The 14,459-nt window shown below is 36.8% G+C and overlaps 1 protein-coding gene across 1 annotated transcript in view; it reads right to left on the reverse strand.

Moving 5' to 3' along the window:
• Positions 1-287: 287 nt before the first annotated feature.
• Positions 288-14,459, reverse strand: part of ZFAT (zinc finger and AT-hook domain containing) — an 86,182-nt gene continuing 72,010 nt past the window's right edge. Inside the window, exons 15-16 of the mRNA XM_059487855.1 lie at positions 12,526-12,656; positions 288-1,527 (exon numbers count right to left, since the gene is read on the reverse strand). Of these exons, the coding sequence (XP_059343838.1) occupies positions 1,288-1,527; positions 12,526-12,656 (371 nt within the window). The 3' untranslated portion in view covers positions 288-1,287. The remainder of the gene's footprint in view (positions 1,528-12,525; positions 12,657-14,459) is intronic.

Consider the following 14,459-nt stretch of genomic DNA (forward strand, 5'->3'; position numbering starts at 1 on the left):
GTCACCACAGGTTTGCACTCTGGTTTTGCCCAGCACCAAGAGAACCCAGCAGACTCAGAAGATGCTGACAACCAACTCACCACATTGCATCCACTTAGTCAAAAGCTTTTTTCCACTTTTTTACCCAGGATACCCAGAAATAAGTTAAATCACATTGAAAGGTCTGCCTTTATTTCATGGTGGCACTTTCTTGATAAGAGACTACTAACTGGAGGAATAACTTGTCAGAGTCAATGCACACCAGCACTTTTTAATTAGCTACAAAAGGGAAAACAACACTTAAGAAATTGAAGCATTAGAAGAAAACATTAGACAATTTTTTATTTATTAATAATTTTTATAGCTCAAATTTAAAAATATTAAACCAGAAACAATTCAAGATTCATGAAGAAAAATCTGGAACTATGTACATGCATAATTAAGAGTATCTTGATTCTCATCAATATTTACTTAAGCTTTTTGTACAAATTTTTTCACACTGTCATATTTACAAGCATGTCTGTTTAAAACATATGAACATACATCTTTTATAGCATTTACAAATCTTTTGAATATATTTTTTTTCTTAAAAACAAAAGAGTATTTCCTTGATTTGACAGTTTTGGTTTCACCTTATGATACTAGACAGGTATTTATTCAGTGGGATGGAAACAGTTATCATTATTCAAATAGTTAAATAACAGTCATCCTACTGATACCCAGAATTATCATTTATGGCTTTAAATACCTCCCAAACTCAAAGGACCATCGCACAGGTATAAACTACAGTCCATCTGTGGTGTGTTTCTCATTAAATTTTGAGGCTTTGTTTGGGTTAGATCCACAACTCAGCAGACACTTTCTAAGCATGAACTCAGAGCTAAGAGGCCCTTTTAAATTATAGAAAAAACAACTTTGCTTCCAGCCAAGTCAAGAACATATGAAGAATGTATGAAATGGGATGTATGGGCTTTTCCAGACACTCTAGCTACTTTTACAGATGGTTTTTACCATAGGATACCACAGTTTTGAACAGATAATATTTGTGTGAATTTACAGGAATCAAGTGAGAGATCTTCGAAGAAGGGGAAGAATACTTTTTCCTTAAAAGTATTTTATAGGAAAAAAAAAAAAGTCTGAGAAGGTTTTGCACATAATACATCAAAGTTACTGATACAATTCAACCAGTTAGATCACTTTACAAATCAACTGAAAATCCATCAGCTTGCTCACTTTTGGTTGGGACAAAAAACCCCCGAACCTCTGGCTTTGGCAAATCAAGAAATCATCTCCTTTGAGCATTGCTCTCTAAAGCTCCTGCACTGATTCTTCCACAGCTTGCTCCTCCACAGGCTGCACAGCTTCCTGAACATAGACAATGAACTCTGAAGCCTCCCCACCCTGGGTGTAGACAGTGACTGTCTCGATGCCCTCCACCTCATCCGAGGACACCACCAGGTGATGCTGCTCCGCCAGCTCCACCGCCGCCTGCTGCAGCGTCTCCTGGATCATCAGCGCGTGCTTGGCTGCCGGCTCCTCTTCCTTCACCTGAGGGACGACACAGGGGAGAGCTTACAGAGATTTCACCTTGCCAAGATGTACCTGCTGTGGTCATGATTAATGGAAATACAGCACACAAATTAGCAATCACACAGTTTTGAAAGAAAATGTCAGTTTTGCAGAAAATGCGAGCGCTTTTGATTAATGAGTGTGAAGCTGGGCAGAATAGTGAAAGCACCAACACAGCGTCTCAGTTCTGGGCACAGAGAGCTGCAGAGTTTCAGGAACACTGCTCTTTAGAGACAACTTTAATCTCTCAGCAGTCACTTATTCAAAACTGCTTTTATTTAAATAAATCTGAACTCAATTCCTCTAGTAGCACTGAGTTGAGAACCCATTCAAACACCTACTGCACCCACCTTTCTCTTTCTCCCGAGTCAATGGCTGCTCTCAGAAGTGCAAATTACACTGCAAACCTTAAGGGATTTTATTAGAAAAATGTGAAATATAAATATCACTGAAATAGGTTCCTAAGGCCTTCTGTTTGTGAGGCAGCAATGTTTACATTATTGAAAGGAGAGTGACAGAAACAAGTGAAAAGAAAGGATTTTTTACTGAACATTTTGCTTCTTGTCAAAATTTTAAAAAGCAACACAATCTGGTGTTGAATTCCAAATTCATACAAGTGCCTGTCAATTACTGAAATACAGTACATACTAGAATGCAAAACCAAATCTTAATCTTCTAGCAGACCCATATAAAATTCCTATGCAAAGTACTCCAGACAAGTATAAATAAACCAGGAAAATGTAAAGTGATGTGGAAGAAATTCTCTGAAGTGTTAGTGATAAAATAATCTACTTTTAAGAAGAGAATGGAACAGCAATTTTTCACTATGCAGGACATATGCAAAAGCATTTGTTAGGGGAAGGTGTCCCTACCCATGGCAGGAAGGTTGGAATGAGATGATCTTTATGGTCCTTTTCAATCCAAACCATTCTAGGAATCCATGGTTCTGTTTGCTGGAGCACAGTGTGCTCCTGCAGCACTGAACTCTGAAGTGATCTTAGAAAGAAGAGGTCAGACATGGTAGATTCTATGAAGTGTGGAATGTAAGTTACAGAAGTTAGAAAGGACCAATTTTTTTTTTTTTTTAGTTAGAAGCTGCCTCAAAAGTAAACAGCAGTGGCACAATCAAATTCAAGTAAATACAATTAAGATTATTAATGCTGTTTAAGAAGGGAGTGGGAACAGAAGGGAAGAACTACTGTGGAGGTTCCAAGGATCTGTCTGGTCCCTTAGAGACCAGCAAGAAGAAAAATAGGCTCTATATGTTTGTTTTCCTGATGCTCTTTTCTCATTTATTTTTTTTCCCTAAGCAACCATTATCTTTGTTATACAGTGACTTTGCTTCTGACTTTTCTATTTTGTGTTTAAAATACCTGTCAGAAGATTTCAGAGATTCACAAGCCCCTTAAGACTTCACAGCACTCTGAACTTTCACTCAACTAATGAGGATATAGAAAGCCTTTTCTTGAACAATAACAAGTATGTCCAGGTACTAAATTATTCAGAGGCCTCCAAGTCAGTATGGCTGTAATATACTAATGAAATATATGTGGATTTTATCTGGTGAAAGATTTAACATCTAAAGGGAATCTGGCCATTGTCACTGACCTTAATGCAACAACACAGTTGTACCCAGCAATGCCCACTCTGCCTTCATTGCACAGGATTAATTTTATAGGGATAAAAAATACAGGAGTGGAATGAAGTCCTTTTCACATTCTTTTATCAATTATATCTGAGTGTTTTATTTGAAATATACTTTAAACAGCTCCTGCTGAAGTTCAAGCTCAGCACCCTACACAAGTAGATGATGCTGGATGTTTTCTTGACACAGTAAAATGTGCAACCAGCTTCAGAGGAGCAATTTATGTTGTCTCAAAAGGCAGGTATCATAGAATCAAAGAATAATAGACTCAGAATGGTTTGGATTGACAGAGAACATGGAGATGATCAAGTTCCAACCCCTCTGCCATGGGGTCACCGCCCACTCCCTGTCCAGCCTGGCCTCCAACACTCCCAGGGATGGGGCATCCACAGCTTCTCTGGGCAATCTGTTCCCATGGCTCACTACCCTCTGAGTAAAGAATTTCTTCCTAACATCTAATCTAAGTCTCTCCTTTTTGAGTTTATAAACCCTCCCCATCCTTGCCTTATCTGTCAAAAATCACTTGCTTTTTTTATAAGGCCCTTTCACCCCTCACTAATGGAAGCTTGAGCCTCTCTTTGAAAAGCAAGGAGCTAAATAATGAAAAAAACTATAGAACTGTAAACTTTTGTCTCTTGCTGCTCCTAATACACCCTTTTTATTTTTTAATTATTTAAGAAACCCTAAATCCTACTGAAAGCAATTGAGCTTTAGTGAATTCTTATCCCAAACTCCCTTTTCATAACTGTCCTCTCCTCTTTGCTGAGGGTTCTTGCTCCACTGTCAGCTCTGTGGAAGTTAAGGACATACACAAGATCTGCTAATGAATATTGCAACAGGCCATGAAAAGTCTAATCACCATTGAATTCAGATAGGAAGCTGCAGTTAAAAATGTTAGATAATTAGAATCTCACAGCTTGTTATGAATCAGCTCACAATTACAGCCCTTGATGCTAGAGATGCTCAAACAAATACAGAAATAGGGGTGTCTAAAATGTGGCCCTATAATTATGCAATACACAATAATCCCTCTGGTTTTAGTGCACTACACATAACCCTCTGACAAAATGCCTCAGGCCAGAAAAATTACACTGCATTTGCTAAGAGCTGCAAGAATGCACAACACAGTATGAGATGTGTCTCACTGTTGTCTCACTCTAAATCAAAACCCATAAATAATTTTAAATATAGCTTTGTGAATGTACATAAATAATGAAGAGAGGAAAATAAATAAAGCATAGTTGACACAAAAATGAAACTAAAGCAGAATCTCATTCAATTCAATAGCAGCAATCTAATACTTATTCAGTTTTATATCCTTTTGAAATGAAAATGGACAATAAAGAAAGTTAATTTAAACTCCCTACCTGACTTTATCGATGTGGGTTTATTACCCTTGTCATGCAGGGTAAAGAAAACTAATGCCTTTATTTCTGGTGTTTCTAGCTTCCAGTATCTTTTTTTGGACAGCTATCTGTAATCCTTTTAGTTTGACAAATCACCACATTATTTGGGATATTTACATTTCAAATCAGTTCAATGTTTACATGCTTCTGCTTGGTTCCTATTAGATTGTTCCACAGGGAATAATCTCAAAATGTTAATTTACATCCCTCAAACTGATGAAACAGTGGGACAGCTGCCATCTGAATGAACAAAGTCACCACACTCAATTCTCTTTATTGGCTTCTGAAATCTTTTGAAGAGCAGCATCCAAGACCTCTTTTCTGTTTGGGAGTCAGCTGAAAAGCATCTGTCTGCTTATCCTTCATTAAAGAATGCCAGCAAGGAGCTGAAGCCACACACAGCTGGCACATTAAATCTAGTCAGTACCTGCATAAATATTCTTTATTAACTAAATCTGTCTCTCACAAAAGCCAATGGGATTTTCACCATCATGTTTTCATAAGAAACTCAACATCTCTAAATTCCAAATGTTCTTAATTTACATATCCAAAGACCATCCAAATACATGGAAGTATTCATTACAAATGGGTCTCTCTTAGAGGAATCTCTTTCTCTCAAAACAAGAAAGTATTTTTAAATTTGAAATGAATGAATTCAAGCCATTGAGGAAAACATACTTCTTTCCTTTCCTGAAAAGGAATAAGAAAAAATATTTGCAGTAAGATGCTAAAGCATTTTCCTTACTCTAGAGCTCATTTTGTGAAATACTGTTATATCTTCAATTTTACTTGAAGTCAGCAGGAGTTCCAGGTCCATTGTGCTCAAAACAGTTCTGCTGGGCCTGTCCCCAAATCCTCAGTGGAATCTCTCTCTTGATTTCAGATTGAAAGCTGCTTTTCAGCTCACCATGAAGCAGAAAAGTTAATCACAGAGATCTTTCAGATTTCCAAAACCTTACACTAGGCTGCAGATGCTCCTATTTATATCATAAAATATTAGTAAGAAAATATACAAAATATCTGCAGAAAGGATTAAAATGAAAGGAATTTAGATCACAGAGAACACCTGGATATGTGATGTGTCAGCTTACATTGGTGCCCATAAGCTTTGTTCAGCATAATTTGAATAACTTCAACTCTTTCTCAGTTCTGGTTTACATACAGTTATATTGTGTGAAAAAGACACACAGAAAACTCTGTAATTTGATTGTTTGAATCTCTATAATGAGCTACAAAACAAAGACAATCTGGTGCATAATGGTTTTGGAATAATAAGAGGCTTGAGTATGAAAGAGTTGCTTTGCATAAAATAAAAACAGCAAGGGGACAAACAAATCTTCATACTGTTGATGCAGATTTTTAAAATGTTATAGCAATTGGCTGGTTGAATATACCCCAACAGAGGGACTGTGGCTGGACATGGCTGGGTCACCCCACCTCCTTTTGAGGCAGAATGGCAACACTGCCATTGTTTTAGGAGCTCTACGAGGACAGTGATCTTGACTGACATTTTATCTGTCCCTTACAGAGATGAGAACTCCTCAAAGGCTGAGGAAACAAGGCTTCACTGCCCCATTTAAAACTTTCCACTGCTGTTACTGCCACAGGAAGCATCAGACTGCTCTGTGTTCTAAAGCAACTATAAAATTGACAATCAGCATGTACATAACTCCCTGTACTGGCAAATTTTCTAGATTGCCACCAGCACCCATCACCACATCAGGACCAATCCAAGCCGACTGAAATACAAGGTGTGCTGCTGAAGCACAATGCTCAGCAGCCTCTGATGTGACAGCCATGCTAATAATAGGCATTTACTTTTGAAGATGTGCTATGCTATAAAATTCTTTTCTGTGATCTGCTTTGAGCTGATGTATAATCTTTGCTCTGCCTTCCTACTGCTGTCACTTTGAAGAAAGTGACTTACCATGGTAGGTTTTTACTGGAGATCACAGAATAAAAGGATAAAAGCAACTAAAATAAAGGTTGAAGCACATGGAAATCCAATATTTTCTGGTTATCTTCTGATAGAGATCTGTTTAGTTATTGTAATAGCTGATATACTTATTCTCCAGAACACATTATGTCTAAGTTAAAAAAAGGTTACTGTCCTTTTCAGAAATAGATTTAACCTTTCACTTCAGTCTACAGAAGTAGTAAAAACATCAGTTCTGTCTCATCTTTCTGAGTGGAAGGAAAAGAAAGATAATTCAGCAGCCAACTACTGCACTTTATTGTTAATATTTATGTAGCTTTGGATCAGGACCTGGATTGTATCAGCTATGCTACATGAAAAGAGCAGTTCATGCCCCAAAGGCCTTATAATTTCAGTATCATTTCAGTATAAAACAAGACAAAGTAAGCAGAGCTAGAAAAAGGGAGGTGAGAGAGTAAAACATAAATGAGACAGTGGTAGTTCAGTGTGCCAGGCATTGGTGTCAATATACAACAGCCTATTCACAGATAATTGCTGCCATCATATTCTTGACAAGTAATTGAGAGAAGACAATGAGGTACAAATTGCTCCTCATTAAAAATTCACACAACTAAGCACTAATATGGAAACATTAGAAAATTGTTTGAAAAAAGTTATAATAAGCAGCTAAATCTTCATGGACTGAGCAAAGGTAGGAGACAAAATCTTTACAGCTAATGAGAAACAGGACTCTAACTGGAAAGGAGTAAAAAATTCAGGAAAGGAAAACAAGATTTTGTTTGATGTGGCATAAAAAGGAACATCAAGTAAACAAGCTAAGATAAGGCAATGACAAGAAGAGGAGAGAAAGTAATCTTTGAGGTTTTTTCTGAAAGAATACAAAAGGGGTAAAACAAAAGCTCTGAAAGTCAGAAAAAAGATTATCAGAGCTAACTGAAGCACAAAATAATGATGGCTTGGGCAACCATTGTAGCTAAAAGGTTGAAATGAGAAACCATAGAGGAGTCATCATTCAGAACAAATTTGAACCATTTAGGTGTTCACCTGCAGCAAGGCCCATGAATGTTCCTGAGGAGGAAATCAGCTCTCTGGCTTGGAAAATAGAAAAGACATCCCACAGAGTTCAGAAATAAAGTGAACTTCTGATGAACAAGTGTGCAGAAAGACTGACATAATCACCTTATAATAATAATGACTAGTGATTAACACAAACTTCTCAGCCACCTTCAGAGTGAGCTATAAGTGATGGTTCTAGAGCACACAAACACAGTGCAGTACCACAGGCCTAAGAAGAAATGAATTAACAGCACATTTGTCCATCACTATGAACACAAGGAAAACCCTGAAAAACGGATAACATGCAACCAAATTTAACTGGTTACTATAGTGCATAGCAATGTAAACCTTTGGTTTGCAATCCAAAATTCTACTGCTCTGTAGCAGTAATCTGATGGAAAAAAACCTCTCATATTTGGATAGAGAACCCTACATGCTTTGAACTCTGCATCAAAGAGATCTGATACAAGAAATAAACTGCATTTATGAAAAAAATAAATTAATTAAATCAGGTAGCATATTGCTGCCATTAAACATTCCTGCTAACAAACAAACACTAGAAATGGAAGAGCAACAACTAGAAGAGAAACTAGAGCTGAGGGACACAGACCAAGAAGAGGAAACACTTTTGACGTTCTGGACAATGCACTGAGGGATTCAGGAACTAAGCTTTTAAGGATATTCTTCATATATTGTGAAACCAAGAATATGCACTTGAATATTGTTTCCTTGGTGAGTTACTTACAGCACTACACACTGAAAGAATCCCCTCTTCAAAAATAACATATTAGGGCTGTTCATTTATGAGGCTGGTATTTCCTCACAAGAAACTCAGTATTTAAATCAAACACATGTTTAACTTGGAAGAAACTTTTTAATGGAACAATTAATATCCTTGTCTGATGTACATTCTAACTGAAAGAGGCAACTAAGTAACAAGGCAGTTTGTAGTGAAACACTATCTCTATTCTAGATAACACACACATTTTGTGTGAAAAACCAATCATTGAGCACAGGCCGGCAGAGACTGTAAATCAAGAGGGGGTGATGCTTGGCATGTAAGCCAGGAAAACAGTCCACCTCTATAAATAATGGACTGAACAGCCTCTTCTAGCAAAATAAACAAAAAACCAAATGAATCAATCTCCACCCTAAGGCACAAGGGCAAAAGTACATCTGTAACAGGACACAGAGAGTGGAATGTGCAGAAAGAGAAGTCTCCTGTTTTACCCTTCCAGTCCCTTCACCTTCCCATGTGCTGTTCCCACCAAACTCCTTTCTCCACAGTCTCTTGCCTGTATTTACCATCCACTGTGAAGAGTATTTCCTGCCTTTTCTAAGCATTTATTAAGCTCTTTCCTAGCTGTTCTTCAAACTCAGCACTCTGTCCTCTCTCCTTTTCTCCACCTTGCTACCTTTTTCACCTTTAAGCAGAGCAGAACAACTCAAATGTCCTGCCATGAAGAAGTATCTTCATCTTTGACAGAGAGATCCAGAGTGGATCCCTAGTAACTGAACAAGGATGGACTTCTGCCATGCTGTGACCAAACCTTCAAAGGGGATTTTTGCCAGTCTCAGATCATATTGGTAAAACTTCACATTACTAACTTTTTTTCCTCAGGCATTTGATGAGATATTTATATTACACTCCTTGACAGCTGCATATTTTCAGAGCTCACACAACTGGATTTATCCTAAATTAGAAAAAAAAAAAAACTTTGATAACAGATTAGTATATAGAGTCACAGCAAAATTAAGATAAAATCATTTCAGGCTCCAGACAAAACCTTGGAAAGGTTTCATACACGTAACACTAACAGAGCCAACAATGATTTTTATTTACCAAACATAACCCAAGCTAAGCAGGGATAACTTTGCATTTTAGGGTCTAAAATCATAAGCTGAATCCCAATTCTGGCTGGAACTGGTTACTGTTATGTTGTCAAAGCCTTTTCTTTAATATAATCATTCATATAAACAAGAAATAAAAAGTTTCCTAAGTCAGAGCTGAACTTTTGTTCTAGACATGCAATTCAGGAGCTGTGAAGGAAAATGTGATCTTGATTTCACCTCCAATATAATGCGTATTTATAATTTATTGTACTTGCATTAAGATTACAAGCAGAACAATAATTTAACAGAAGAACCATGGTATCCTTTATGTCCTGTGACCTAGACAATTTTAAAATTACACCAGTTAGACCTAATTAATACACCTCATATCTTCCAAGATGCTGAAAAGGACTTAGGGATAAATACAGAGTTTGTTTCTGAAGGCAAAATTCTTGCATTAACCTGAAGCTCTACAAGCACAGCACACTGAAGGTATGTGAGCACACAGGTTAGGGAACTGCCAAAGCATGAGCATAGCAGCATTACTGAGAGATACAGCTGGATTTATACAAGATTTTAAGGATAAAGTGTAAATGGGAATTTTATGAGTTAAAAGTAAGGAAAAGGACAGCTGTGGGAGAAATAAATTTCCAGGGAGGAAAGGGGAGACAAAAATAGAACACTGTAGTGTAACATTTACAGCAAAAAGAAAAAAATCCTTCTGAAACATTCTAATAGTTTAGAATGAGAAGAAATTTCTTGGTGCAAATAGAGAAATATGAAGTAAACTTGCAAGGGCTAGCTAGAAATGAGATTTGAAAGTAAGAACTGATATAAGAAATGGGTAATGTATGTCCTTAGAGAAAAAGAAAGAAAGAAACAAACAGCATAAAAATCAGGACAACTACAATAAATGTTGTTAAGGAAAGAAAAAATGGACTTGAGCTGCTAAGCAAGGACTCTGTGAGGCCATTAAAGAGCAAGAGTGGAAATTCAGTGACAGGTGATGTTGAGAGACTGCTGACACCCTGAATGAATTCTTTGTCTCACAACCCACAAGAAAAGCTGAAGGTCACAGAAGAAAGTATGGAATACATTTTCCAGTAGAAAAGTGAAATATGAACATATCTAAAGGTCACTTCAAGGTAACAATTAGGAACCTATGATAATTAAAACCCAACCAAGCCATAGCTACAAATGAGGGATATCCCACGGAAAGCAACTCAGCACTGAAGGAAAAACCTGACAGTTTCTAATAGGGGAGGATTAAAGTCAAGCTAATAGAAAGACTTTTAAAGACTTCTTTCCCTCAGATTAAAATTGGGTGTGCCTGAAACTCTGGAGAAATTTTCTGGTTGGAAGACAAGAGCTGGAAAGTAACTACAGCTGTATAACAGACCAGACTATGGTAAAAAACCAATTTCTGTAGAGAAATAAAAGAAAAAAGAAAAGAGAAAAACGAAAAGAAAAATTTTACAAACGTAGAAGATTCTAAAGGGATTGGATAGCGGTGCATAAAAAGAAAAGTTAGAAAGAGATTCTGTGCTCTGAGAATTCAATATTTCATTTAATACAGGAGTGGTGCTTGTAAGAGTTTGATATCACTGAGAATCACTGATGTATACAGGGAAAAAGAAGTGATTAAGGCTTAGCAGTCTGCAAACTCAAAAGGCTAGAAATATGGATTGAAAAGTGAAGAAGAAAATTAATTTGGAATAGAAATATTTACTTAGAAAAAGTTACCAGTAAATTCAGAGTGTCCAACAAAGAAGTCAATAGATTTTATGATGACTCAGATATTGATCAGAGTTAATACCTGTATATTTAAACTGTAACACTCAGATATCAAAACATTCTCTAGGCAGCTCTCCTTCAGCAACCACTTTCTCCTATACCTTTAGTACAATAGCCTCAAAAGATGAATTTCTTTAGGGAAGAACTAATTTCAATGATATTGACAAACACCAGTTGCTAATACTGCATTCAACCCCCAACAGGTCATCTCTATAGCACAGCAGGCATGTTGGTAGTGGCTGTACTATAAAAGTTGTTTTGAAACTTGCACATAATTGGACCACATTGTCTCTTCTCTTTAATGACTGAATTTAGTTTTCAAGTTTGGGTATGTTATTCTACAAAAAAGCCCTAAACTCCTACATAGTTTCTAGTCAAAATACCTGTTAAGTATTGCAAAGGAACATCTGAAAATGCTCTGGCTTCAAATTATGCCTTGTTTTTGTGACATTTGGGCAGCAAGCTTAGGAATTATCCAAGTACTTCACACACCATGAACTTCACACTTCTGTAGAACTCTCATGAACTCAATGTTCAAAACACTACAAAAAATGCTGAACTCAAAAGTCAATTTCAGGACTCAGAATAATCAATTCTGGTTTATTTAAATAAAAAGAGTTATTTTAACTCTTTGGGAAGTTAAAACTTCTCATGTACTTTCCTCACCTGTCAACCACAGGTGCAGAGTGCAGAGACCCCAGTGAATCAGTGGGGAAAGGGATAAGCAAAGAGCTGTGCTGAAAGAGAAGGAACAAGCAGTTTAAAGAACACTGAGAGGAGAATGAAAAATGGAAATTAGCAGACACCTGTGAGGAGGAAATACTGAGCAAAAGCCATGATGTTTGAACCGAACAGGCACCTCAAATTAAAAATTATTTCCTTTTGCTTGCTGCACCAAGGACCACCTGAATCTTTTGGATGACAATGGGATTAAGTGTCTGCACAAAATATGTTATTTTATAAAACCTGATAACACCTGCTAAAAAAAAGTTGTATTTTCACACACATATCTACATACAGATATAGGTGTATTTATTAATTCAAAAACTATAAAAACTATAAAACATACAAAACTATATGCACTTTTTGATGTATAAAGATATATGTGCCTATATATAAGATAATATACATGTACATGCTTGGGCAGGTAAACACCCATACACACACCACCCAGTGAAAAATCAGGAAAAATTCCTTATGTGTCTTGAATGATCATTTAATTTTTGTCCCTTGCAAAGTAACACCCATTTCACAGAAGATATATGCAAATTGAATGTGTCTGGTTTAGAGAAGAAAGGAGCTCTCACCTGCTTCACCACTGTCACCGTGCCAGGTGCCATGGTAACGACAGAAGCCACTGCGGTGGCATCGTGGGACTCTGAACCCAACTCAATGATCTGCTGCAGGATGTTTACAGCTGCTGGATCCAGTCTTTCACCTTATCAAAAAGACAGAAGCCATAAGATCATCACAGGAGAACAGTTCTGAGGCTGTGTGAATCAAACAGCACTGCCCTGACTTGCAGTGCTGTTGGTACAATTCAAAAAGCTCAGTAATGTGACAGATCTATGGCAGGGAAGTATTCACAAAATAAATTTGCCCAGGGAATGCATGAGTCAGCAAGTGCAGCCACACTGATCACTTCTGTGCCTATTTGAAAGAGATCTAAAAGAGTACATTGAATAAAGAAACAACAGCCGCAAGTCATAGCAGGAACTGCAAATTAGGAAGCTGCAGGAGTTTAAAAATCCAAATGTGTATTTACCAGACATTCACCTTACACAGAACCTGCTTGTATACCTATAACCATAACAGCCATTTGGTATTTTAGAAACCCGTGTTTAGCCTCTGTCTGGTGCTCTGCAGTACCCCTCAACCTAAATGAAGTAGTTTTATCACTAAGCTGCTGAAGGAAAAGGTTAATTGCTTGGGAAAACTCATACTGATCACTTTATAAACACTGGATCAGAACATGTCTGTCCTTTTTAAAAAATTCTCTGGTGTGTGCAGCCCTGCCAAAGGAAAGGGATGTTTACAAAAAATCCCAAACAAAATAGTTGTACTCTCACTTTTCACAAGGTGTAAAAGACTTGAATTCAGAAAAATGGTTTTTGTTATGCAGGAATACAAATTCCCACCAATGGCCCACCATTCCCTCATGCCCACTGTCAGCATGAGGGAGATGTCAGACAGGGAAAGAAACTGTCAGGGCCATGTAAAGCTGCCTTACATTTGCTTTAATCACTGTCAGAGATAGAAAAATGATAGAAAATATAATAAATCTAATTTCCTAACTTCAGCTCTTTTAAACTTAGGTTGATACTGTGATAGTATAGGCAATCTAGGTCAGATAATTTAATTTCAAATAGAAAAGTAGCTATATTTTGTTATTTAAGTAAGAAACAAATGTATCTGAGTACTGAAAAAGGTTTGCTTGCTTTGGGGTTTTTTAACTATAAAACTGCCTTTAGACAAGATACTACTGGTTTTATACTAAGACGGAATATGCTGGAAGAGTACCTGAAGTTGGATGCTCTAAAAAGAAGATTATTCAAAAAATTATAGCTTCATGCTGAAAACAAAGACTACAGTACATTCCATGAAAATATTTATTTTAATTTAGATATGAAGAGGTTTTAAAAAAGTTCTCAAGAAGTTTTCACTTACTCAGAATCTCAACTCATTGAAATAATATACAGAAACTGGCAGTAATGTAATTTAATTGCAGCATGTTTGGGAAGTCCATAAAAGCTGAGAGTTTTTGACATGTATCTGTATTGTGAACTATAAAGACTACAATGATAAACAATTGTAAAATGCTGTCTTTTCATAACCAGGGCATTTATTAATATGTATTAAAAAAATTTTAAAAAAAGCCACCTAGGAACACCTACTCTAGTCTGGTGTTTTTACACTCTCAGAAATCTGGCCTTTTTTTTCTTTTCTCCTGGCTTTTGTTATTTATCACTTGGCAGACATTATCTAATACTACTCTTTTCCTTCTCAATCTGATACAGAATAGCTCACTTAATTTTGTGTACCACCAAAATTGAGATTGTTAGTGCTGCCTTGGGAACATGGTAAATGAGCTATTCCACCATGTCACTCCTGCAGTCTTGCTGACTAAAGCCAGAGAGGGAGAAAAATAATAGCCAGAGAATTGTCATTAGATACACACCATCTACTCTGCCAAGATAGCTAATTTCACAGCATATTTAATAATATAGGCAGGAAATTCCAC

Source organism: Ammospiza nelsoni, chromosome 1 (assembly GCF_027579445.1).
Source record: "Ammospiza nelsoni isolate bAmmNel1 chromosome 1, bAmmNel1.pri, whole genome shotgun sequence".
Taxonomy (NCBI): domain Eukaryota; kingdom Metazoa; phylum Chordata; class Aves; order Passeriformes; family Passerellidae; genus Ammospiza; species Ammospiza nelsoni.